A 24,711-nucleotide genomic window follows, 5' to 3' on the forward strand; every position below is an offset into this window, starting at 1 on the left:
GTCAAAAATATAAAATATATAGGTATATATGCGACTTTAGAGTAATAAATGCAAATTTTCTCGGGTTGGCCACTCTTTTCAGCGGCTGCGTCCTTACGTCTCTGTCCTAATTTTTCTCTATCCCCATATTTTACTGTTGATGGATCGGATTATATTTTAAAAATATCTTAGACATCATAAAAATATTATACACATTTTAAAAATATCATGATACATTAAAATATATTTTAGTCCGTTCAATCGACAGTGCATTGATCGAGAGAAAAATAGGACAGAGAATCTGATCTAGTTACGTTAGCGTTATTAGGTGGCGCCATTGTTTTCTCGCGAAGTTTCCGCGAAACTTCCCTCTGCTTGTCTCTGTCAATTCTGACGGCATGTAGGGTTACGTTAGCGTTATTAGGCGGCTCTATTGTTTTGTCACGAAACTTCCTCCGCTTGATTCTGGCCATCTCCCTCGTCAATTCTGATGGCCCGTCGGTCGGGCTCAAATTCTGCGCTTATAAAAGGAGGGTTGGATGAAAACCGCAGGCAGAAAACGACGGCGGCAATTGGGCAATCGCCTTCCGCGTATCAAGTGTAGAGCGTGCCATTGCCACATACTGACCGATTGTTTTAGTCTTGGACCGAACTCTTAAATCTACCATGGCGTTAGAAACTTTAATTAATGTTTGATACGCGCAAACAAGTTTAACTGAAGAAGAAAGTCAATCTATGTTCTTCCTTAGCAAGGAAGAAAATAACCATTAAATTTCGTCCTTAAGCTTCATACTCGATCTGTTCCTCTACATAATTAAGATGCATGTCTCCATCTCCTCTTAATTCTTCCAGTCTCTTCTTTTGTAGTGGATCACTACTACAAGCGGCGGGCGGACGATCGGCGATGGAACCGTCGCCGCCGCTGATGACTACTCTCCGGCTCATTTCATCGCCTGGTTATGATACCTCCCACCTCAATTTTCCATTTTATTGGTTCATTATGTGACAATTTATTCATGTTATAACTGTTTAATCCGAGATACTTGCTTCTGTGTGGATTTCCCATCATGTCTGACTGTAATTTTGCGACTAATTTAACTGTTCGATATGATTTTGAGGTCGCCTTAGCCTCCTGTTAGAACTGCTGCCAATCTCCTGTTAAAGCGGTTGCCAGTCGGATAGGTGGAGATGGCGGAAGGGTATTGACGGCCGCGATTTCATGATCAGCTCTTTTACACCCAGTTCGGCTGTCTGGTTTCATGGCCATCTGAGTATCTCCCGTTAAAACGCCACCGTGGGAGTTGGATAGGTGGAGGAGAAAGGTATTTTATAAATAAATTAGTATATAATTTAGTAAATTGAAAAGTAGAAAAAATGACAATATTAGTTTTAGGTATCTGATTTAATAAATTGCTGAACGCGTCGCCATCCACGCAGTCAGCATCTGACAAAAAAAAAATCGTCTTTATTCGTCTAGAACATGATGCCGTAATTGACACGCCGTTTGCCTTGACAATAGCCCGACAACGCGTGGCAGAATACTGTTCGGCACGAAGGACGGACGAAAGCAGGCGAAAGTTTCGTGCAACACGCCAACACGCAATTTCTGCGATATTTCCGACGCTTAAATTTGTGGGTCAGATTTTGTTTTAACAAGATGCAAAGTTCTTTACTACTCGTCGGTCCTCAAATTCTGGGTAGTTTCGCCTCAAATATTGATTACTTTCCTAATCAAATATTGTTTAAATAATTTCAGTTGAAATTATTAAAATATAAAATAATTTAAATTAAAATTATTATAATTAAAGCAATTAATATAAAATAAATAGAATAATTTTAATTAAACTATTATAACATAAATTAGTTAAACAAAATTATTTAAAGTAATTTTAATTAAAATTATTTCTAAATTTTTTTAATCAAAGTTATAATAGCATGTAATAGTTTTTTTAAATTAAAGTTACTATGTATTAAGATAATTTTGATCAAAATTATTTTTCAATTGAAAAAAATTTAATTACAGTTATTGAATAATTTTAATTAAAGCTGCCCTACTTATAATAATTTTCACTGAAATTATTAAAGTAATATTAAAAAACTTTTTTCCATACATCACATCACTATAACATTATCACAATTAAAAATAAAAAATTTAATTTAATAAAAACATTTTCAAAATTAATATTTAATATAAAGTAGTTAGGATTTTTTTTAAAAAAAAACGCATTGGTGGCCAATTATTTATAGGGCAAAAATTCTTTATTGTTTCGAATCATTCTTTTTTTTTTTTATTTTTTTAATTATTCCATCCCACTCACCCCACTTAAAAGGACATAATTATCCTTAAATTTAAATATTAAATTCTAAATTGATTAGTTACATTATAGGAATTATAAAATTATAACAACTATATATATTTAGTAATTATAATTTTATAGTTGCTATAATATGTATATTAGTAAATAAATTGAAATAATCTAAATAATAGGTGAATAAAATTGAATTTATTATTATAATATAAATATTTTAAATAAATTAAAAATATATAGTAATAATTATGTAATTATAAAATAATAATAATTAAAATATATTTAATTTAATTAATATTTTAAAAAATATTTATCTTGATTTTATTAAAATTTAAATCATAAACTTCAACCACTCACATGCTTAGTGACTCGAGTCCCGAAAGATCAAGAATGTATTTAATTATGGATGAATTATTGGTGTTGAGTGCTATTAAAAATAAATAGAAAAAGAAACGATCCTGTCGTTGATGGGACGCCTTTTAAATTTTTCCCTTATTTATGCCCCTTAAACTTCCGCTGCAAAAGACGTCTTTTCAAATTTCCGATCCGCAGGACACACACCAGCTCATCTTATCTCTTCTATGACTTCCATTGTTCCATAAATGGACAGAGCGAACGACCACAAATTAATCAACTACATCGCCTTCATCTTCCTCACCTACAACTCCGGCGCGGCCATCTACCGCTCCATCCATGACCCCTCTGCCGTCGCCTTCGTCGCAACCTCCTACCTCGACCTGCTGCTGCTCTTTTGGTGCCTGCACAAGTTCGAGACCGCGCCGGAGGAAAACAGGGGGTGGCTGAAAGCGGCTGTGTGGATCCTGGCGACGCTTCTCACCGTCATGTTCTCCGGTAAGGTGGCCGCCATCATGCCCTGGCCGGTAGCCCTGCTCGTCTACGGCATGGCGGCGGCGACGGCCGTCGGTGGCTTCTGGGCTTTCTTTCTTTACCGGAAGCCACAGCCCGTACCTCTTGATAATTAGCTTCGGTTTATTTCGTATTAGCTATGTCTTATTTGATTTTATTTCAATATAAATTATAAAAAAAAAGCATAAAATGCAACAAAAAAAAGAAGGAAAAAACAGGAACGGGTATAAATCTGAACAAAATGGTGTGCACTCGAAGATCGAGAAAGTGATTCGCATGAACTCTGTTTGAATACAAGCGATCTCGAATTTTGTGGATGTAATATTAGTTTTGTAAATTATGAAATGGAGAGTTGTGCTTGTATACCATATTGGTCAGCTTTCCTCTGTTTTCGAATTGAGATAAAAGTCTATTTTACTATCTGTCTAAATTATATAGTAATAAATAGAGAAGTTAATAACTAGAGGGAGTTCATTTAATTTAGTTCTGCTCTCTTTTATATTTTTCTTTCGCTTGTAGATTAAAAATTCTGTGTTAATTATATTATAAGCTCAACATATGAGAGAAACATACGCTACAAGTTAATCTAGTTGCTTTACGGAAAAAAAATATTTATGATATCAAAATTGGTAATACTAAGCCTCTCAACTTAGTTTAGAAAAATATTTTTAAAAATACATCATTACGTATGTTTCCATAGGTATTGTTCTCATTATTTGTTGTTGATAAGTCAGAGGAGCTGAAGAAAATAAATTATATGTTAAAGATTTTATGTTATAATGCATATATTATATCACTAATATGGTATGATTTAACATTAGTAATATATTAATAATTTTAAAAGTATATTATATTGTTCTAAAGTTTTTAAATGTAACCTAAACGGCTAAACTTAATCTTTTAATTATCTATCCATATCTAAATTATAATAGAAGAGACAATAAATCCACAAGAAAAAGATCCTAAAATCCGACCATAGTATAAATGCTCTCCCCACGTTTTCTACTGCCCATAGAAGCCCACTCCGCACGTCTGCACTCATCGTCACGCTCATCATCTGCGTGAATTTTACTCCGTCAGATTATTTTTAAAATAATTTCAGTAAAATTTAAACTGAATAAAATCTTCAATTCTTTCTACGACTAAAAATTTAAGGGAAAAAAAAAATCAAAAGGTATCTCTTTTTATCGAATAATCAGCAAAGAGGCATTTTGAAACGTCCCGATCGAATGTTGGCGGTCCTGACGGCTCCGGCGATTGGACGTCGTGCCGACAGCACATCGCTGCCGCCACTGACGTCGTCGGCGGAGCCCATGGATCCCCCGCACCGTCTTCTTATCGAGCAATCGCTCCCGGCTCGGTATTCCGAATGGGTCGTGGAGACGCTCGACGAGATCGAAGGTTGCTTCCTCATCACCGACCCTGGCATCGCCGACCATCCCATCGTGTTCGCCAGCCACGGGTTCCTGGTGATGTCCGGGTATTCCATCGAGGAGGTGCTCGGCCGGAACGGCCGGATCTTCCAGGGACCTGACACCGACAGGCGGTCTGTAATGGAGATTAGGGAGGCGATACGAGAGGAGCGGACGCTCCAGATTAGCTTGCTTAATTATAGGAATGACGGGACGCCGCATTGGATTCTTTTTCACCTCTTTCCGGTGTTTAGAGTGGAGGACATCAGGGTCGCGCACTTTGTGGCGGTCCAAGTGGAGATTCCCATGAGATCAAAGTGCTTGAGATCTTACGCGGAGCATAGGCATGGTGGAGGGACTGGAAGGTTGCTCGTGGCATGCCGGAATGAGTGCCAATCGGACTACAAATTGGGGTGTGACACTGTCGTGGAATCGTTTGTGGATGTCGACAATGGAGGCAATTTCTATTTCCTATTTCTTGCTATCTTTCATTCTTCTTTCTTCCTATTTCTTGAATCGATTACTGTAATGCTTGCTTCTTGGCAGTGCTATTATTACTGGTAGGCTGATCAGAATGCTTTTTTGGACCTCTTCAGAGTTGTCATTTTCCCTTGTAGGATTGGAAGTCAAGGAATCACGCGAAGCAAGTGAGCAAGAGAAGGAGAAGGCGCACGATGCTGCCAACATCATCCTTTCAACTCTTATTCACTACAGTCAGCTCACAGGCAGAGTTGTCAGCGACAAAAGATGCAGTGAGGCGGGCATTTCTGCTATCAATTCATCCCTTGTTATTTCTCTTGGTAGAATCAAACAGAGTTTTGTACTGTGAGTTGTTATACACTTCTACTGATTGTTAATGTTAAGCAAATGTCATGGATGAGTTCGTAGACTAGATTCCTAGTTGGGATATACCTGTATTGGTACTAATAGAAAATTCCTTGGCATCTTGCAGGATTGATCCCCGGCTACCTCAGATGCCCATTGTCTATGCTAGTGACGAATTCTTAAGTCTGTCAGGTGCTCAATATTCTTATGTCTCTTTTGTATATATTATTTTATTGCTGAATGATGCATGAATTCTAGTTTCCCATTACTGTTTGATATTCTAGAATAGTATTGCAAATGCAAATGCAATTACTTAACCATACAACAGTTACCACGTATCCTGAAGTAGGGTAGTTGTTATGGAAGAGAATAAAGATATATAAAGTATGATTAAAAAGAAAAGTGAAATGCGGAAGTGTATCTAGAATTGTTGCGGAAAAAAGTATATTAATTGATAGTGAAGATAAAAACATTATATCAGTTTGTGCTTTTGCATATCACGGATGACACCCAACAAAAGTTGATGTTTGTGCCTAATCTGAACAAACACAGTTGTATCTGTTGGATACCTGCTTCAGTATATGATGAATGATTTATTTAGTCTAGGTTTCGAACTGACTCTTTGATGTGTGGTTGAATTGCTGAATGGGAAAAATTATATGTTTTGGTGCTATCCCATTATGTACTGTAAATGGCGAGAAAAGGCAAACAATACTAATTTGTTGATTATTTTGTAGCAATAGTTGTTATATAATCTTTTTCCTTTGAAAAGATTTGAGTGAACATCAGTTCACTCTGAATTCATAAAGGAAGGAGAATTGAGTTACAGCTGATCCCTTTGGTAAAATCTGCCTCCCAAAAAACCTCATTACCCACAATAAACATGATGTGCGTAGATTATATATTCTTTTATGCATGTTTTTACGCACATTTACATATTTTGAGCATGCTTGATCTATGCATTTTTATACTTCCAGCTTTTCTTTTAGCATATTTACTCTTTTGGTTCGGAGATCTGCTTTTTGTGCATTTTCTGTACACAGGAGTCGATTTGGTGAAGAATCTACATCTTTAGGCATGCATTGGAGGAAACAAAGGGAGAAAGCACCATGCCGTCCTGCACTGTATGGAGCTCGGGCCGTGTGGAGTTTGGCACCAAGAAGAGGAAGATGACATGGCCGTGAACCTCGCACGGCCGTGTCAAGATTTGAAGTCAACCGCAGAAGCCTTACATGGCCGTGTGGATCTACACGTGTGAGGTTTCGAGACCAAGTTGTGGCTGTGCACTACACGTGTAGCATTTCCAGAGCGAAGGGTTATGGCTGTGGAGTCACACTGCAGCTTTGGCGAGAGAGGAATCGACATGGCCGTGTGAATCTCACACGGCCGTGTCACGGGACCGTGTGGCGCCCGATTCCCTCCTCTATTTAAACCCTTCTTCATGAATTGAAAGGGGATCTCTCCCCCTTTGGGAGAAAGCAAGATTTGGTGGGTTCCTCCCATTCTGGGGAGGATTTCGGGGCGATTCTAAGGGAGATCTCGACGATTTCGACTCCGGAGCGAGGATTGGATCCGAAGACAAGGCTTCTTCGTAGATAAGTTTTCTCTTTCCCCCTCTTCTTGTTTTCTTGGATTGGGGATTCAAGGAATGCTTGTAATCTCTATTTCTTCGGGTTTTCTTCCTCGATTCATGGAGTAGATCTTGTATTCTCGGATTAAGGGAGTATTTGTATGATGGATTGATGTAATCTCTTATGGATTTGCCATTTTCTTGTTTCAATGACATTATCTTGCTTGTATCAATTAGATCTTGAATGATTAATGGTGATTTGTGCTTAATTCTCATTCTTGATTGATTGTTTGGATTTCTTATGGACTTTGTAAAGATAAACTCTCACTCGATCATCCGAGGGATCCACGTGACAGGTGCAAGCCCGTGTAAGGACGTTTGAGAGATAATCTTGAAGAGGAAATAGGAATATTCAAGAGAGTAGGATGGATTTTATGATTAGCTTCTTGTATCTTGATAGATTAATAAGTTGTGGGCTTCTATGTTGATATCCGAGGAAGGCATAGTAATAGGTGCGCTTCTGTGTAAGGACAACGTAGGTTCATGTCTAATTAATCCTATTTAGATACATTTCTCAGTCCTTAGCCGGTTGTCTATTGCAAGAGAGAACCGGCAACTTTCTACATGTTTGACAATTGAGGGATAAGAATTGGTGAACCATTTACATTCAAGAAATCTTACAAAGAAACCGAAACTCCTAGAATCTCCCTTTATCATAACCCAAAACACTAAACTCTTGTTTGTTGATCTTTAAGATTAGATTTGTTTACCTTTACTTTGCTTTTGAAACGATTGGATAGTTGTTTAGCTAATTCGCATTGAGACATTTCTAGTGCTTATTCCAGTCCCTGTGGATACGATAATCTTTTATATTACTTGCGACATTTCCGTACACTTGCGGAGAGCGAACAAAACAATAGAACTATAACTTGTGTAAAGAAATTGTGTCATGTAATGAACCCTACACAAGGAGAAAATTTACATAGGACCCATTGGACAAGTCCAGTTCCTTTATCTAACCATCTTCAGAAACTATATATGTGTAGCAGTAAGCATCAGAACACCAGCTTGATTTTTGTATCAAGTTCCCCCCTGATTCTGAGCAAGCTTTCAGAATTGGAGGGAGCTAACTCATCATCTTCAGCATTCATAGTGGGTGTTTTGGAAGCATTTTGTTTTCATCTTTGCCGCACCACTGAGGACCTTGTCCATTCAGCATTAAGAGCCAGCAGTCTTGATGTCAATACGAACCCTGGCTCAGCATCAGTCAGTATGGATAGTTTTCCAAATACCTGAATAAAAATTTCAGTGTCCATCTGCATCATAGATGTTCAGTAACTATAACACTATAAGAAATCAGGACACCTGGCAACAAAATTTTAGCAGCATAGTGCTGGCATACACGTGACATTATCTGCAGTTAAACTTAATGAAAATATATGGAACCAGCATCAACCATCAGATGATCAGCTTCTGCATTCAGTTTCAGAAATCATCTTCCAATAAATAATCAGCAGGCAAATCAGAAAAATCAACATATATTATCTTTGATACAACTGAGCATTTTGGCCCATAAAATGTCACAAAGAAACCTTAACTCTATAACAAACCAGAAAATCTAACATGATATTAGATATCAGATACATGATCAATTGCTCTGAAATCTTTTATGTTATTTGATTTCACCATGTCAATAGGTTGTATGTGGTCCATGCACGATATGGATCTAAATGAGCTTGTTTTACTTCATGCCATGTGGGCCCTAGTCTTGCTTTGCCTCCTTGAGCTTTGGTTCAATTTGCCCCAATCTGAGTCATGCTGACTATAATCAGAATCACACAAACTCTAGGACTTGTAAGCTAAGTCTGAGTGTGTTGTGTAGAAATCCCAAGATATAAAAAACTAGGAATTTTAAAACAAAAAAGGTGAAAATTCTTGGGCAATAAATTTTCTTAGCTGTTGAGGGAAAAAAATTTAAATGTCAAAAAATTCATTAAGGAACTGAGAATCAGGAAAAGTTTTGACTTGTTTTTATACTTGAGAATTGAAGAGTGAAGTTTCTTGGGTGACAAGGTTGTGGGTTTTTCAGGTAATTTAAAATAAAGTTTTAGAATATGTTTGGGTTTAATGCATACTTTTCTAGGTTTATGTCTGTGACATCACTATTTTGATGGTTAGACTGTGCTGCAATTCAATGTATGGAAAAACGATGCCATATGGTGGGAATTTCTGTCAAAAATTTTATGGTAAAAGGCATTTGCTTTAGTCTGCAGGTTATTCTAGGCATGAAGTTCTGGGATGCGACTGTTGGTTCTTGAATGGACCTGACACAGAAGCAGATGCTATACATCAGGTACTCGTGTTGTCATGGAATTTCATACTTATAATTTTATTCTCATTTTCAATGTGCGAATAATGCTCATCTTCTTTCTTCATAGATTAGGCAGAGCATTCAGGCTGAGCGTTCTTGTACAATTCGTCTTCTAAACTATAGGTATCTATTCTTTTGACAACTGAATGGATGAATGCATGAACTTTGATAATTATTTTTTGCTTATCAAATGACATTGTGATGCCCTCTTTTCAGGAAGGATAGGAGCTTTTTCTGGAATCTACATCATATTTCACCCGTAAGGAATTCATCTGGCAGGGTATGTTATATTCGGCCCATATGTTCTTTGTTTGATTCCTTTTAGTATGGTACATGATATTATATTTTACCTACTCAGCATCATAGTTCCATACTGAGAGAAAACTAGGTTCAACAGCTAGTATTTTCACTGTTCCTATCATGATTTAGGCTGGACCATAGATCGACTTCATTGTAGTTTTCTTCCTATCACTTAGTAGTGTTTGATCTAGTATGTTACAAGAGGTAAGAAGAATTAAAATCTTACTGAAACAGTAGGATTCTACCTTTGCAGATTGCATTTTATGTTAGTGTTCAGCTGGACGAGAATACAAAGAGTGATGACCATGGTTTGAGTGCACCCATGAGGCAGCTTGGTGTTGTGGGTGCAGTCAAGGTTGCTGTCAGAAGTTTATCGCTATGTGCTGGTCCTTCAAGGCTGGTTTCGTAGGGAAAAATATACATATAGTTTTTACAGGGTTAATAGTTCTTGGCATTTTGTGTGTCCTTGTTGCTTTTTCCCGCTACAATGAACAGAAAATGCTCTCGAATTATACTGATTGTGTTTTCCTCTATGACATGGCTGCTGCTATGAAAGTTGAGCATTGTTCTTACTTGACTTATAAAGAGGAATACTTGGAACTCATCAAAAATTCTACACTGTAAATGAGAATGTCTGATAACTCCTGCTATATTTTTAGTCAATGAGGGTGCATCCGTAGCTAGGCTTGGACATGTCTCTTGTATGTTTTTCTTTTTTCTTTTGTCTTTTTTCTTTTTGTCCCATTTTGCTTATAAATCCTATGTGGAATCTGTTGTTGTTGAGATTTAAAATTTTGATCTGAGTTGAGCATTTGGTCTTGGCCGAAATAAAATAGTGGTTCTGTTTTAACGTAAAAAATGAAGTGAGCAAAAGGGGGAGAGGATGAGTCCATTGTCGGCTTACCTAGTTAAAATTCATCATTGAACTGACAGCCACTTCTTGCAACATCTCTTGCTTGCAGTTGCAGCTCTCGAAACTACGGATGCTCTCTCATGGAATCAGCATCTCTTTAATTACATTTAATTTTTCTCTCTACATTTTTTTATTCTCTAGGGCTTTGGTCTGCTTTCGTTCACTCTCTTGATTCAACTTATTCACCCAGTTGAATTGATTCTTTCCTAGTCTAATTCCTCCAAGTGGATCTTATTTCATATTATCTCTGACTTTTCCTAATTTATATCATTAGTAAACTCTTTAGATACGACTCTTAGTTCGGTTTCAGAGCAAAGCCAGTTCCAATTTTCTATATTGATTGGGCTCCGCAGTCAGTCATGTTGTTGCATTATCAACTTGTAGAATCGATAAGAAAAATGGAGCATGCATGTTATAAAACAGTATGATACGCTATAAACATTTGTACCATTATGCTTCAAGTTGGATATTGAATGTTTAGCACTGTGGTTGTTATTGCTGACTTGTTAGGATAATAGTTGGTCATTAAGAAAGTTATTCATAAAAATCAATTTGAACTACATGGTCTATGATACACCCGAATCAGGGGTGATCTGATTATGACGTTGTACCTTTTGACTAAGGTGTCAGGTTCGAGTATCTTTTTACGCAGGTTCTTATCAATTAAGTGGTACCGTTTACCCAAAAATCCCTTTGGGGGTTTCTGATAAGGGGTCGTTTCGGCGGTGGTATCGGTCACTATAAAAAATTTACTCATACAATTTTGTCCCCTCGGATAGGTCTAGTGGCTAGCAGATGAGGTGTTGCCACAATGAGGAATGGGATTCAAATCTCGGCAAAGTCAAGGTAAATACCTCCCTTATGTGCTAGTCACTATTTCAAAGGTTAGTAGCCGCCCGTGATTTACCTCCTCCGTGTTGGCCCTGGGACGGGTTGACGGAGGTGCTGGGGGCGAGCATATTCGTCTTGTACCACAATGATACATGTTCATGGGTGATAGATTGTCACGTGAAAGTGAGATTTAAGGTTTAGGGTTTAGGGTTTAGGCCTCGAAGGAATAATCTCGAATAAAATCCTTCCCATTTAAAGGGACGTCTCTCTCGATTACTATGATTTATCTCTCTTTCAAATATCTTGGGACGAATGTGGAGTGACGTTTGGGATAAACACATCACCTTTTGGCACATGATACGTGCTCATGGACAAGCAAATAGAAAAATAGTCAAATCCTAATTACTGAATCAAATAGAATGGATTCAATAAAAGAAGCTATCTCCAGGAAATCCCTACAATGATAATGCAACGATTCACAAATTTCACAGCGGTTACACATTTATTTTCCTTATTTTGACTCAATTCACAATGCAAATTACCGGAAGAACACACCAAAATGTACATACAGTGAATAGATTACATAAAATCTTATGAGAGGAAATCTTATAGGGAATGCACCCTATCGTTAAATATCTTCATTATTTATTTATTTTCAGATATAGAAGCAAGGGGCTAGGTGGATCATGAACTTTGACAACAATTTGCATATTATTTACCACTTTGGTGATAGGCACGTTCTTACTATCCGTCATACCAAAGAGAACCCAAGAAATACATCCCTGATGGTGTGAAGCTCTCTGACCACATCTTCCATCTTCATTCGCTCTTCTGGCGACTCCATTGAACACAAAACGCCAACTCTTAAGCACTGAAGTAACCCTCTCTATTGCTTTCATTCTGAATTCCTTTGTTGATGAATCAATGCGATGTGTTTCTCCTTTCCACTCAAGTAATAGCATGGGATCCATAATCTTGACAACTTGTTCGGGAAGTGCCAACTCGACATATTTATGAAGGTTCAAACCTTCGGCGAAGGCTTCATCAATTGGCTTCTTTCCGGAAAACATCTCCAGCAGAAGTATCCCATAACTGTACACATCCCCTTGGACAGAAACTTTATTGGTCAATCCATACTCTGAAATATAGGTATAACAATCAGATAAAACCACATGGAAATTTAGGGATTGATTATGAATACATAAACTCCAAGGAGATTGAAACAAATCTCACTTGTATATGAGACAATGGAACTAATATTCTTCTGAAAGATTAAAATTCAGTTAATATATTTTTCTCTTTTCTATGTTTTTAATCTTCTGTTGTATTTAGCACTTACATGTCATTGCTATCAAATGAATCTGTTGTTAAGGATGAAAAAAACCTGGAGCAGCATAGCCGATGGTTCCTTTTAGGATGAGTGAACTTGTGAATGTCTCAGCCCTTGTTTCAGCAGTTGCACTATGAAACCTTGTTAATCCAAAGTCACCAATGTGTGCCACCATGTTGTGGTCAAGGAGAACATTGGCTGGCTTAAGACCACAGTGGACGACAGGGGTTGGATCATGGAAGTGAAGATACTCCAGCACGTTAGCAATATCAATGGATATATTCAATCTTTGGCTGAAGCTTAGCATTCGCAGTGCGCTTTGCTCATCTACTTCAGGATGGAGCCACTTGCCCAGGCTTCCGTTAGGTATGAATTCAAACACTAGAGCTTTGAAGTCATTCCCTTGGAAATCTACACTTGAACACGCTGTTAAAACCTTGACGGCATTCCGATGTCTGATACTTCTCAAAGCTTCACATTCTGTTGTGAAGCTTCTTAAAGCCCCCTTTTGCTTCAAGTTAAATACCTTCACTGCCACTTCCTTATTCTCCTCCCAATCCACTAAACCTTTATAAACAGATCCAAAGCTACCTTTCCCAACCAAATTAGCAGGTGTGAATCCATCTGTTGCTGCATGAAGCTCAGCAAAAGAGACCTTCCTATATGATCCTTTGATGTCTGAGTTGAAAGAAGAAGACCTCCTCTGCTTATGGTGAGCAACAAAGAAGCTAATGAGAAAGATGATACACAAGATTCCTCCAGAAATCAAAATAGCTACGACGAGCTTCGAATGTAGATGTTTCTTCTCAATAGGGCATGGTGCCAAACCAAGCTCTGGAATACCACCACAGAGGTCTTTGTTTCCTACCACAGAGAATGCAATAAGATTACTAAATATTCCATGTTTTGGCAGCTTGCCCTGTAAATCATTGAAGGAGAGGTTAAGATAAGTCATGTTAAAGCTTCCAAGAAAATCTGGCACATTTCCAGACAAAATTGTTGCTGGAAATGTCAAGAACTTGAATCCCTTTCAATTGGCTAAATGTGGAAGGAATGGATCCCTGAAAAGATTCATTTGCAGGTAAAGATTCTGAAGGAGCTGACATTGAACAATGGTGGCGGGAATACCACTAGTGAGTTGATTGTAGGAGACATCAACAGTTTGGAGGTTGATCAAGTATCCAATTTCTGGAGGCAACGGTCCTTTAGCAAGTTGTGTGAAACATTGAGAATTATGAAGAGAGAAGAAATTGAGTGAATCTCTTTGGGCACTGCTCCAGTCGACCTGTTGGCAGCAAGATTCAATCTTGCTAGCTGGCACTTTCCAAGACAGGAAGGTACGGAACCATTCAGCTTATTGGAGGCCAGAATAAGAGAGGTTAGTCCAGTAATATTGCCCACTGATCCAGGTATTTCTCCAGCAAGTAAGTTTCTGCTCAGGTCTATTTCTACCAACTTGACCAGATTTCCAAGTGATGCAGGAATGGCACCACCTAGAAGGCTGGACGACATATCAACTCTTGACAAGTTAACAAGCCTTCCAATCTCTGCCGGAATGCATCCGGTTATGTAATTATCACTAAGGCTCAAAGTAACCAGGAATTTGGACAAATTAGCTACTGATTTTGGCAAAGCTCCACCTAAATAATTGTTCTCTAAGATTAGCACTCTAAGTCGGGTGCAATTGGTCAAGCCATCCAAGAAGAGCCACTCGGCAGCATTCTTTGCTTCAAGCTTATTGTTCCTCAGAATCAATGCATCTAAATTGTGCAGCAGCCCCAAACTTTTAGGAATGCTGCCAATAAGTTGGTTGTGACCCAAGAATAGAGTGGTCAGGTCGGCAAGGTTTCCTATCTCGACCGGGATGGACTGTTGGTGTTAAGAAAGTAAAAGGGTGCCTTTGCCCCCCTTCACCTTCCAACCCTTTCTCATTCCTCCATTAATGGAGGTAGAGAAAGATGAAGAATCATCTTCCTTTATCAAAAAAAAAAAGCGGTCAAGGCAATTGGTGCAATGAGAAAAAGAGAGCAAGAGAGGTGCATGCATCAAGAAAGGTTGATGTATTGTGTACGTAGATGAGACCGAAGCGCATCAAAAGTGCTGTCAGAATTCTGCCGAGACTATGTGTCTTGCAGAGAAGAACATTTGAGGTGTGGGATTTGGTTTGTGAACCATGAAGAGTTTTCCGATTCGTTCGTGATCGTTCTTCCGACGGAAAAGCAAAGATCAAGATCTACTATGGGAGATCACTATGAATTTTTACAGATTTCATATTTCTATATTTTTCATGCTGTTTAGAACTACCAACATGGACCCGGTGAGATTATTGGAAAACAGAAAGAGTATGGTGAGGCTACCAAGGCTTCCAATAGAAGCAGGGATGGCATCTGTGAGATTATTATTGTCCAAATAAAGCACAGTGAGAGAGGAGAGGTTGTCGATCGAAGCAGGAATTGTGCCGCTGAGTTGGTTGACGCTCAAGTCAAGCCTCGTCAAGCTAGAGAGGTTGCCGATCTCAGGAGGAATGGCTCCCGTGAGACGATTGCTATATAGGAGAGACTACGGAGTCTTGAGAGGGAGGAGCCCAGGTCGCGAGGGATGTCCCCTTGAAGTACGTTGCTGCGGAGATCGAGATAGTTGAGGTTGGAGAGATTCTTGAGCTCTCGCGGAATGGGGCCATAGAAAGCATTGGAAGAGAGGTCGAGGTCATTGAGGAAGGCGAGGCCGGCGAGGGACGGCGATAGCTTGCCGGCCAACTGGAGAGAATCCAGTTTCAAAGCTGTGATCGCTTTTGGCCGTTGACATCAGTGCATGCCACGCCCCGCCATTGGCACGAGTGAAGGGAGGTATTTCCCCATAAAGACATGGCATGGCGCCTGTTGGCTTGTAAGTTGAATTAGCCATTGATAATAATTAGTAAGTTGGGTTGACAAGATTAGTTTAGACAAAAGATCAAGTTTATTGGTTAAATCAACAAATCAACAAGATTAAAGATTTGAATTAGATGTGTCAACAAGCAATGTGTGCCGATTGGACTGATTCGATAAATTGACTAGTGATGAATCAATAAAAAAAAAATGAAAATCCAAGACTAACCTAGAGATCGCAACGTCAAACCCAAGTGACCAGTGGCCCAGGCATATGAGAAATTCAAGAAACTGCGAGTATATATTTCACCCTACGTGAGTTTTGAATCCATACTACTGGATTATCCATTGTAAGTCCTTAGTGCGTCCTACCCAACGGGCAAAATAAATAAAGATGACGGTACCAGGTAGCTTAAGTGAATCAATTGAGGGAAGGAGTTAAATATCTTAGGTCAATTCAAATGAAATGACAAACTAACAAATCAATTAACCCCATCAAGTTACGAAGCAAGATAGATTCATTTAATTCTATTACAGTTAAGTGGTTAAGCCCTCCAAACGATCAACCAAACACCTAAAATTTGAATCCCAACTATAATGCATTATAGAAATTTTCCTCTAGCAGGACGATAAACTTAAGAATACAAATTGTTTGGATGAGCCTCTGTGAATGCTTCCTGATTTATCCTAAAGATCGATAAAAAAACTCCCGCGAGATCAAAATTAATTAGTTCGAAGAGTTGGATATATATGGATTAATATGATTTACCTCCTATATCAGTGGTGGCATCCGTGACCCTCACAGGTCAGAGCACCCTAAAGTAATCAAGGCGCCCTGCCCCCTCAAACACAGACGACGTCGTTGATATAGAGGGTGCACCATATATATATATATATATATATATATATATATAGGCAAAAATCAAAAGAACGTCCATCATTTATATTTTCATCAGATGAATACCTCATTTTCTAAAATAGTTAAATGAGCGTCCCTCTAAAAAAATAAGCACCCCTAATCCTAAAAATATTCTTGGATTCAATACTGTTGTAGAAACTAGCTATTACACGTTGTTAAAGTTACATGCTAGTTTTTACAAGCTCGATTATAATTAAATTATGTTCGTTTGAAATGTAATAAATATCGTGAAATTCCTATTATTTGATTTGTTCGTTGGAATATTATTTTAATCAGATTATCACTCAAAAAATCAAAATCAAAATCAAAATGATATAAAATTATCATTGTAAAAGCTGGCAACTAATTTTTGCTCGTTGTAGAAGCTCATAAGCTTCTATAATTGTAAAAGCTAAATGTTAATTTGTACATGATGTAGAAGCTAGTTCAACTAGCTTCTACACATTGTAAAAATTAACATCTAATTTTGCATGATCGAATGATCGGATAATATATTTGTAAAAGTTAGTTGCTAGCTTCAATGTAGAAGTTAGATGTTGGCTTATACAATTGTAAAAATTAGTTACTAATTTTTACAAGGCTGAATAATCAAATAATGTAAGGACATTTTGGATAGATCACTTTAAAGAACACTCATTTAACTTTTTTAAAAAGGAAATATCCATACGATGAAAGCTTAAATATTAAACACTCTTTTGATTTCTATTCATATATCCTACACGCCCAATGGTGCATATAACCACATATATATATATATATATATATATATATATATATATATATATATATATATATATATATATATATATATATATAAATGCTCTTTTCATTTTTTTTTTTTTTTTTTTTTTTTTTTGCAATGTCTACAAATTTCAATACAAAATAGTAATTATTCTATTTCTATGTTTTTATCCATTTCGTGAGATCAACCAAGCACAGAGGTAAGCGATAGACTATTTAAATCTTATCACACAATTGAACTAATAAATATGATTAAAATGCAGGCAACTTTACAAGACTAAGCAATTTTTTCCTTTTTTTTTCCCCCAATAGATGTTTAGGATAGTGTTGCCGATGTCAATTGATATTAAATTTTGTAGAATCTTACGGCACAAGAACATCTATTTTGACTGTACAAGTAAATCCATAATCAAATTTACCTTACCCAGGGGTTGTGCTTTAACTTGTGCTCATTCAATTGCCAGTATTTGGGAAGTTGCTCGTAATCACTGGTCATGAATGGTCAAAATGAGGCATAGGTTAATTTAGTTGATCTGGTATCTTTAAAAAAAACATTCTAAAATTGCTGCTTGTTCAGGATTTTTGGTACATAAAAGCTGGAGCATCAGAGGACTTATGGTGATTGTCCTGTTCATTCTTTAGGGTCCCAGGTTCATCTACCTCCATGGAATTTATATCTAATGCCTAGTATGCAATAAGATAAAAATGAGATCAAACATGTTAATTATCTTAGTAATACACAGATGCAACAATTGACCAATTGTGGAAACAGTAGAAGCTACCTTGGGAGCTGAGAACTCTGCCATGGGTTCCACAGATTTCCCGTGATCCCCCGCTACTTTGTTTTGAGCTTCCTGCAACATGTACTAACCAAATTAGGACAAGTCAAAAACAATCCTTGAACAACTCTCCAAGATTGAGAACTCTAATGTCACTCAAGAACATTGAGATGATAACATGAACTAAACAAAAACTTCATGACAATAGATGATAACATGACACAGCATTGGGACCTAATGTCACAGCGGGACCAATCAGCTTCCAGTACTTCAAAGCTTCCATCCGTCAACTACAAAACTTTGTTTAATTAAGCTAAGATCAGTCATGTTTATGATAGATATTTCTGGATTTGTGAACTAAAATTTTGATCTTATATATCCAAGAACAGCAGGTATTGTTAACCTTGTGTTCAAGATGGGATGGAGATTATCGGAGAAAGAATTTTCCATGGTGGCAAAAGGTGATCATTGATCAATAAGTAAATTACTTCAATACTGTCAGTTATTTGCAGAATCATGCAAAAGCAGGAATTTAATGCAGCACAGACAAAATTGGTATGTTTTATACCACATCAGAATCTTAAAAGAGAAGAGGGATAAAGGGCAAAAGAAAGAAATGAGAATTTAAGTCTACAAATTCTCCAGTAAACGGCTAATGTCAGTACAGACCAAAGAAAAGTTAGAATAGTTGGTCAAGATATTAATTCCATAGGAACCAAATTGGAGCTAAAAGAAGATCTTAATGACTGAAGGAAAAAGTCAAAGCCAACAATAAATGACAACAACCAAGCAAGTAAACTAAATGAATCCCAACTATTTAGGTTCAGGTACATGAATCTTATCCTATCATTGGACATACAGATGTGATGAAGAACCACGTACATGACTGGCATTGTTGACTAGTATCAAGGCATTAGGTCAAAAATTCTAAGCCACATTGATGGAACAACATGTGATAGGCGCTTTATAACAGTTCTAAGTGCCTAATATAATGCTCCAAACTTTGTCATCAAGGCTCAGAACTAGTATTACATCAAAAAGCCTATGCCCTGGTGATGGAATAACATCAGATAGAAGCTAAAAAGTTCTACTAAAAAGAAATCTAAGGAAGATGGTCCCTTCCTCTGATAAAATACTCAAAATGGTACTTAAACCCTGTAAACTTTAAATCCCTTGATAGAAGAGTCTATGTTTGTCAACAGTAATCCTCCACCTATAAAGTTAAGGATGATTAACATTGGCACATACTGGTAACAAGAATAGGAATCCCTTATTACTTCCTTGCAAAGATGCCAAATCTTCCAATTACATCTTCTTCCTTAATCTTTCAGCTTCCTTGTCCTCCGCATGGCAAAAAGGATATACAAATTCTGGACCTTAACCAGATTAAGAATTTAGTGTAACTAAGAACTATAATAACAGCATGACTAATATGGTCAGATAAACTGAAGTATGCCTATCTATTAAAAAAATAAAACATTGTAAGAGGAAAATAAAGACAGTATAAAGGTACCAACTCTCACTCTTAAAATGTTCTGAAAATCTGGAATATGGAATTGGATCAGAGTCCAAAAGAGAGAGCGGAACAGGAAAAAACATCCATGCATAATGCTAGGAGGTAAAAACCATACTTGCATATAAAACTAGATGCATACAACAAAAAACAGAAATTATACCTGATCTTTAAGCTCAGTCTCCAAATTTTCCTTCTTAATTCTCATACTTGGTGTACTATTAGAGAATGGTTTCCTGGAATCAACCATGTTTCTTGTCTCTCGACAAAGGCATAAAATGAAGTAGGAAAAAAAAGAGAGGAGCGACAGAAAATAACTACCGTGATGACTCATCTGGAAGCTTGGAATCGTCAATTTCCATGTCAGAATCAGGATCATGTTGTTGATCGGGATCTTCATGATCTTCATCTGGCTGAATATCAGTGAAGAAATACATTAGACAGTAAGCCAGAAATAGATTAAATAGAAAGTGTCTACATTCTCAAGATTATTTTATAAAATTACTTTTGCTGAACAAGTTAACTTAAAAGATCAAACACTAATGTATAATGCATCTTCACAAACAAGACCCAGTTAGATCCCTTCTCCAATGCATGTATGGATCACATCTCATGCAGTGAAATGAATGTCCAGATATTTCTGTATGATGCGCCTTCAACAACAATAACAGTGAGATGCTTCCTCATGCAAGAGTACAGAAAACTGAGATCTCTTTTCCATGCATATATAGAAAAGTAAAAAACAAGAAATAATAGAATCAAAATTAATAGAAATTTTTATTTGCTTAAATAACTCAAATTTGAGATATCATTTGAAGTTTTGAGCTGATATTGGATACACTTGCCTATGGGTAGATTTATAAAAAGCATGATCAATGTGACTGTGTGCAGAAATGATGTATGTTGATCTTACCTGTTTTCAATCATGACCTAAGCAACGTGGATAAGCAATGTGCCAATAGCACGTTTTGGAATCAATATTTTGTATTTTTCCCTCAAGAATGATGTAGCTGATTATTGTGTCTCATGCATTAATTACATCTACAATCAATATACTATTACATCACATCCGCCGCTGAGGTCTATTTTACATCTCAAGTTTCATTCCTACCATGCTTCAAGTATGTTTGAAACCATGTTCTATGTCTTATGCTGTTACACATGTTAAATGTTGTCTTATATGAAGTTTCTTAAGCAGATTCACAATCCATATTCTGTTCCATTTCACAAAAATATCTCAATCTTTTATTCTATGTTTGAGCTATGTAACTGAAATTGTCAGGAAACATGATTTTAGCTAGACACATTCATGAGTAATGTTACCATGACAAGACAAATGCTTTTGCCACTGCAAGTGAAACCCGACCATGTACATGTACATACTGCAGTCTTGCAGATCATAAGAAGAGGATGATCTCTTCTATAGTGTGATCAAATTTCATTAATCTCCATATTAAGAGATACAAGTCCAAAAATGGACCGACTCTTCTGAGTAAACAGCATTAAAAAAATAAATTAACAAATTATCACTAGTTTTCCATTATATAAATAAGCTCAAAATAGTGTGCAAGCACACAAAACTAAGTATCAGCATCAAAGGAAAATACAGAAGAAATAGCAATCCTTTATCCCATTGTGATAATTTTTAATTAAGACTGAACATCTCCTTTCTGAAAAAGTTCACAAACCATATTCTGCAGCATGTAGACGATGTTATATGCATATATAGCCACATACAATATGAATTTCAGGCAACAATTGGTTGAATATACAAGGAGAGCACTTTAAAGAAATAATATGATAAAGTAGTAAGTAGACAAGGATCACAAACCAATATAGAAAAGATTAAGCAAAAAAAGCAACCTCAGGAAGCTCTGTATCAGGTGGTCGTTCCTGAAATTGCACACTAGGAGCGTGCTGAATCTTTGAAAGATTATCTAGAAGTTTTGCTCTTATATCATCCAATTGCCGGTGTGAATTTTTGTTCTCCATATTACTTGGTGCTACATGAAGAGTATAATCTGGTCCAAAGTACTCAAAATATTCATTTGGAGGCATCTTGTCATCAACTTCTACTCCAAGTGCAACTCCTGTCTGCTCAAGAAAATTCACAAATGAACTTGGTGTGAATTACACAAACAGACAGAAAGTATTGTCATACACATGCCAATAAAATCAACCAGGTGTTGAGGTAATAGCCAATATGATTGAATTGGTGTTATTCAGCAAAGATCCTATGCAATAGTTAAAAAACTTTAGCTAGGGGATTCTTTTGGTTCCAGGTAGCATTTTATCAAAAAAATAAAAATGGTGCTTTTGAGCAGAAACATGTTATTTATTATATGCAATTATAAAGGAATCCAATCATTGAACCTTTTGATAAAGTAGAAAACAAGGCAAAGCCATGTTGGACAAATGGCAAGTTCATAGCTGCAGGAATAATTGAATTATCTTCACAAACTTTAAAATTTTTCTCACAATAGTACAGAATTAAAAATACGCAAATGAGGAAACACTATACAAACAATGGAAACACTCTAAGAAAGGTTCTAAATGCTAATAATATTGGTGGCAATCAGAATAACTATACAGTCTACACTTGCTATAAAAACATAGAAATAAGCATACACCAGGATAAAGATAGTCACTATAAAATTATGGATGGATTTTATTAAAGTACCTCGTAGCACCAACAGCGGGCAACATTCCTGATGGTATATCCACCACCGCCCAGCATCAACAATGGTACATTGAAAGATCTCATGTACCTCACACACTCTGCGTGGCCTCTGATGGAAAGATTAAAACAGCCTAACCTATCTCCAGACAGCGAATCAGCACCACACTGAAGTACCACAGCACCAGGCCGGAAAACTTCCATAACTTTGCCCATGATAGGTTTGAAGAGAGACTGGTAGCTCTCATCATCTATTCCATCATCTAATGGCACATTCAGGGAGTAATATTTTCCTTTCCCATATCCAATATCGCGTATGTCACCTGTTCCAGGAAAATAATCTCCAAACTTATGGAATGAAACTGTCATTACTCTATCAGTAGTATAGAAGGCCTCTTCTACTCCATCCCCGTGATGAATATCGATGTCCACATACAATACTCGCTGCAAGAGCAATGATCAATGCAGACTATTACAGGTACATTCAGAAGATAAATATAGACAGAGCACATGATTTATGCTCCAATACTACCAAATAAAACAAGCACATGCATGGAAAGGACTTGGAGTTATAGTTTAGTGTCATCAACACCAGAGTCAAGAAGGTTAAAAGTAAACAAAAAAACTATTAGGTGAAATCCACAACAAATCATAGCTAGAGCTCCTCCACCTCTGAATTGAGACTCTTCTCATTTATCTAGGCTCTTGGAGCACAACAAATCATAGTTAGATCTCCACCTCCAAACCGTGTTGGGTGGGTTGGAGATTTTCAACAATTTACACCATGTCCCAAAAGAACAAGTGCCTCATTGTTTGGTGGCACAAGGTGAAATTGTCATCTTAGCGGCCCTCTAAGGTGGTCCCACACACTCTGGAAAAGATAAATCACAGGGGCTTATTCATCCTTAGCCGAGCGGCCTTCCTAGACAGGAGGCACGAGATAACCCGAAGCAGTATTTGCACCAGTCGGTACCATGTCTGGTGGCAAGCCTTGCCTGAGTGCCAACTTGGCTACATCTGCGGGGCAAGGGTGGATGGTAATCAGTGACCACATGTGGACATGGGTGGACTCCCTTCATTTGATTGTATTAAAGATCCACCTCTCCCCTAACTGACTAGTCATTTTAGGATGGATTAGGTTTTGCTTCTCTTTTGAGCTCCCTAGGTGGACAATCCTTTCCGGTGATTAATACTCATCTCATTCAATCTACAGAATTCCAATAACTGATTTCACATTAACCTAACGATAAGAAAGCTATAATTTTTTAAAAAACAAAACACAGTTGACAAGGTTTATCTTACTTCAGCAATAACTATGACTTCTTTCTCCATCCATGGTATACCATTGTCAAGTAACAGAACAACTAAGGCACCTGGTTGTCTGAAACAGATGCTATCGAATCATCCAAATCATGACAAAGGAACACCTAAATCCAGAAAGCACATGTAAAAAAACATATCCTTTTCTACCACCAACAAGCTTCATATGAGATAGTCTTTTGCATGTTAAATGAAAAAAAAAAAAAAAAAAACATAGCAGAAAGCCCCAAAGTCTAAGGGATAAACAAAGAAATTCGCCAAAAACCTAGGAATAAAACCAGGGAAACATCGCACCTCGTGACGCTTGAGGAGCTCGAGGATTGCAAGGACGATGTCGTTGACGTAGCAGAATCCAGAGGCTTCACACTTCTTAGCGTGGTGAAGCCCGCCGGCCCAGTTGATGGCGATATCATGTCCGTGATTGAGCTTAACGGCACCACCGACGGAGCCGCCTGCGTAGGCCTGGCAGAAGGAGTAGAGACCATCGAAGACGGGGCAGTCCTCGCCAACGTTGAAGCGCTTCAGCGCACGGATCTGGTCCTGCTGAGTTTCGGGCGTGACGGACCGGAGGAAGGCAACGTAATCGTCGGCGTGGAAGCGGCAGAGATCGCGGTCCCGAGCAGGATTGGGCTTGTAGACTTGCATGTGCCCGAGAAGGCCGTAGTGAGCGAGAAGGGAATGAGTCATCCGGATGCGATGCGGCTTCATCGGGTGCCCCTGCCCGTAGTAGTAGTTGCCGATTTCCGTGTCGTAGAAGTAGCAAACCTTCCGCTTCTTCGAATCCGGACCGACGCCAGGAAGCGAATTCCCGCCGGCGGACTCCATGCCTACAAAGACGACTTCTTCCTCCTCCGCCTCCCTCCAATATCCTTTTCTGTCTACTCCAGAAGATCACAAGGTTTCTGGTAAGCAACAATATCATGATCGAAAATTTAGGCGGCCCACTCGCAAATTCCAAAGCCGTTGGGCTAATTTGACCAATGGGCTCATCAAATTGAACTGCTTGTTTTAAATCTCATAAAATATATCCTCATCTTTATATATAAAAAAAAAAAGACGTAGGCTTTGGATGCCCTGAACTTTAAACTCTAAAAATTACTATATCCCAATGAGATATCCAATTGGACAGAGAATAGTAGACTTATTATAATAGGATAATAGGATAATGAATTAATTTTTAATGGATTT

At 37.6% G+C, this 24,711-nt stretch overlaps 4 protein-coding genes and 1 long non-coding RNA gene across 7 annotated transcripts; 3 read left to right on the plus strand and 2 right to left on the minus strand.

Moving 5' to 3' along the window:
• Positions 1-448: 448 nt before the first annotated feature.
• LOC122011359 lies at positions 449-1,654 on the plus strand. Of its 2 annotated transcripts, none has more exons than XR_006119939.1 (2): positions 449-1,301; positions 1,457-1,654. It is a non-coding gene; the product is annotated as an uncharacterized LOC122011359 (long non-coding RNA). The 2 variants fall into 2 exon arrangements; XR_006119938.1 differs by having other exon boundaries at positions 1,499-1,654.
• Positions 1,655-2,803: 1,149 nt separating this feature from the next.
• Positions 2,804-3,577, plus strand: LOC122012637. The gene has a single exon (XM_042569240.1). The coding sequence runs from the start codon at positions 2,891-2,893 to the stop codon at positions 3,269-3,271; it is 381 nt and encodes a 126-aa protein (XP_042425174.1). The 5' UTR covers positions 2,804-2,890; the 3' UTR covers positions 3,272-3,577.
• A 136-nt stretch (positions 3,578-3,713) lies between these two features.
• Positions 3,714-10,294, plus strand: LOC122012636 (protein TWIN LOV 1-like). Its single transcript, XM_042569239.1, has 7 exons — positions 3,714-5,024; positions 5,185-5,392; positions 5,520-5,584; positions 9,236-9,315; positions 9,401-9,456; positions 9,550-9,613; positions 9,887-10,294. Exons 1-7 carry the CDS (start codon positions 4,385-4,387, stop codon positions 10,040-10,042), a joined length of 1,269 nt encoding a protein of 422 aa, XP_042425173.1. The 5' UTR covers positions 3,714-4,384; the 3' UTR covers positions 10,043-10,294.
• A 1,508-nt stretch (positions 10,295-11,802) lies between these two features.
• On the minus strand, positions 11,803-15,611 carry LOC122010541 (probable LRR receptor-like serine/threonine-protein kinase At3g47570). The gene is made up of 8 exons (XM_042567067.1): positions 15,519-15,611; positions 15,271-15,463; positions 15,016-15,094; positions 14,049-14,502; positions 13,812-13,992; positions 12,762-13,709; positions 12,097-12,515; positions 11,803-11,832 (listed from the first exon to the last, which is right to left on the minus strand). Exons 1-8 carry the CDS (start codon positions 15,609-15,611, stop codon positions 11,803-11,805), a joined length of 2,397 nt encoding a protein of 798 aa, XP_042423001.1.
• A 1,846-nt stretch (positions 15,612-17,457) lies between these two features.
• LOC122012639 (histone deacetylase 1-like) lies at positions 17,458-24,428 on the minus strand. 2 transcript variants are annotated; one of them, XM_042569243.1, is made up of 8 exons: positions 23,818-24,428; positions 22,207-22,647; positions 21,390-21,620; positions 19,848-19,939; positions 19,690-19,744; positions 18,017-18,088; positions 17,824-17,918; positions 17,458-17,722 (listed from the first exon to the last, which is right to left on the minus strand). In XM_042569243.1, exons 1-8 carry the CDS (start codon positions 24,346-24,348, stop codon positions 17,650-17,652), a joined length of 1,590 nt encoding a protein of 529 aa, XP_042425177.1. In that variant the 5' UTR covers positions 24,349-24,428; the 3' UTR covers positions 17,458-17,649. The 2 variants fall into 2 exon arrangements, with proteins under 2 accessions (XP_042425177.1, XP_042425176.1); XM_042569242.1 differs by having other exon boundaries at positions 19,690-19,762.
• Positions 24,429-24,711: the final 283 nt, after the last annotated feature.

The sequence above is a fragment of the Zingiber officinale genome, chromosome 8A, assembly GCF_018446385.1.
Source record: "Zingiber officinale cultivar Zhangliang chromosome 8A, Zo_v1.1, whole genome shotgun sequence".
NCBI classification, from domain to species: Eukaryota; Viridiplantae; Streptophyta; class Magnoliopsida; order Zingiberales; family Zingiberaceae; genus Zingiber; species Zingiber officinale.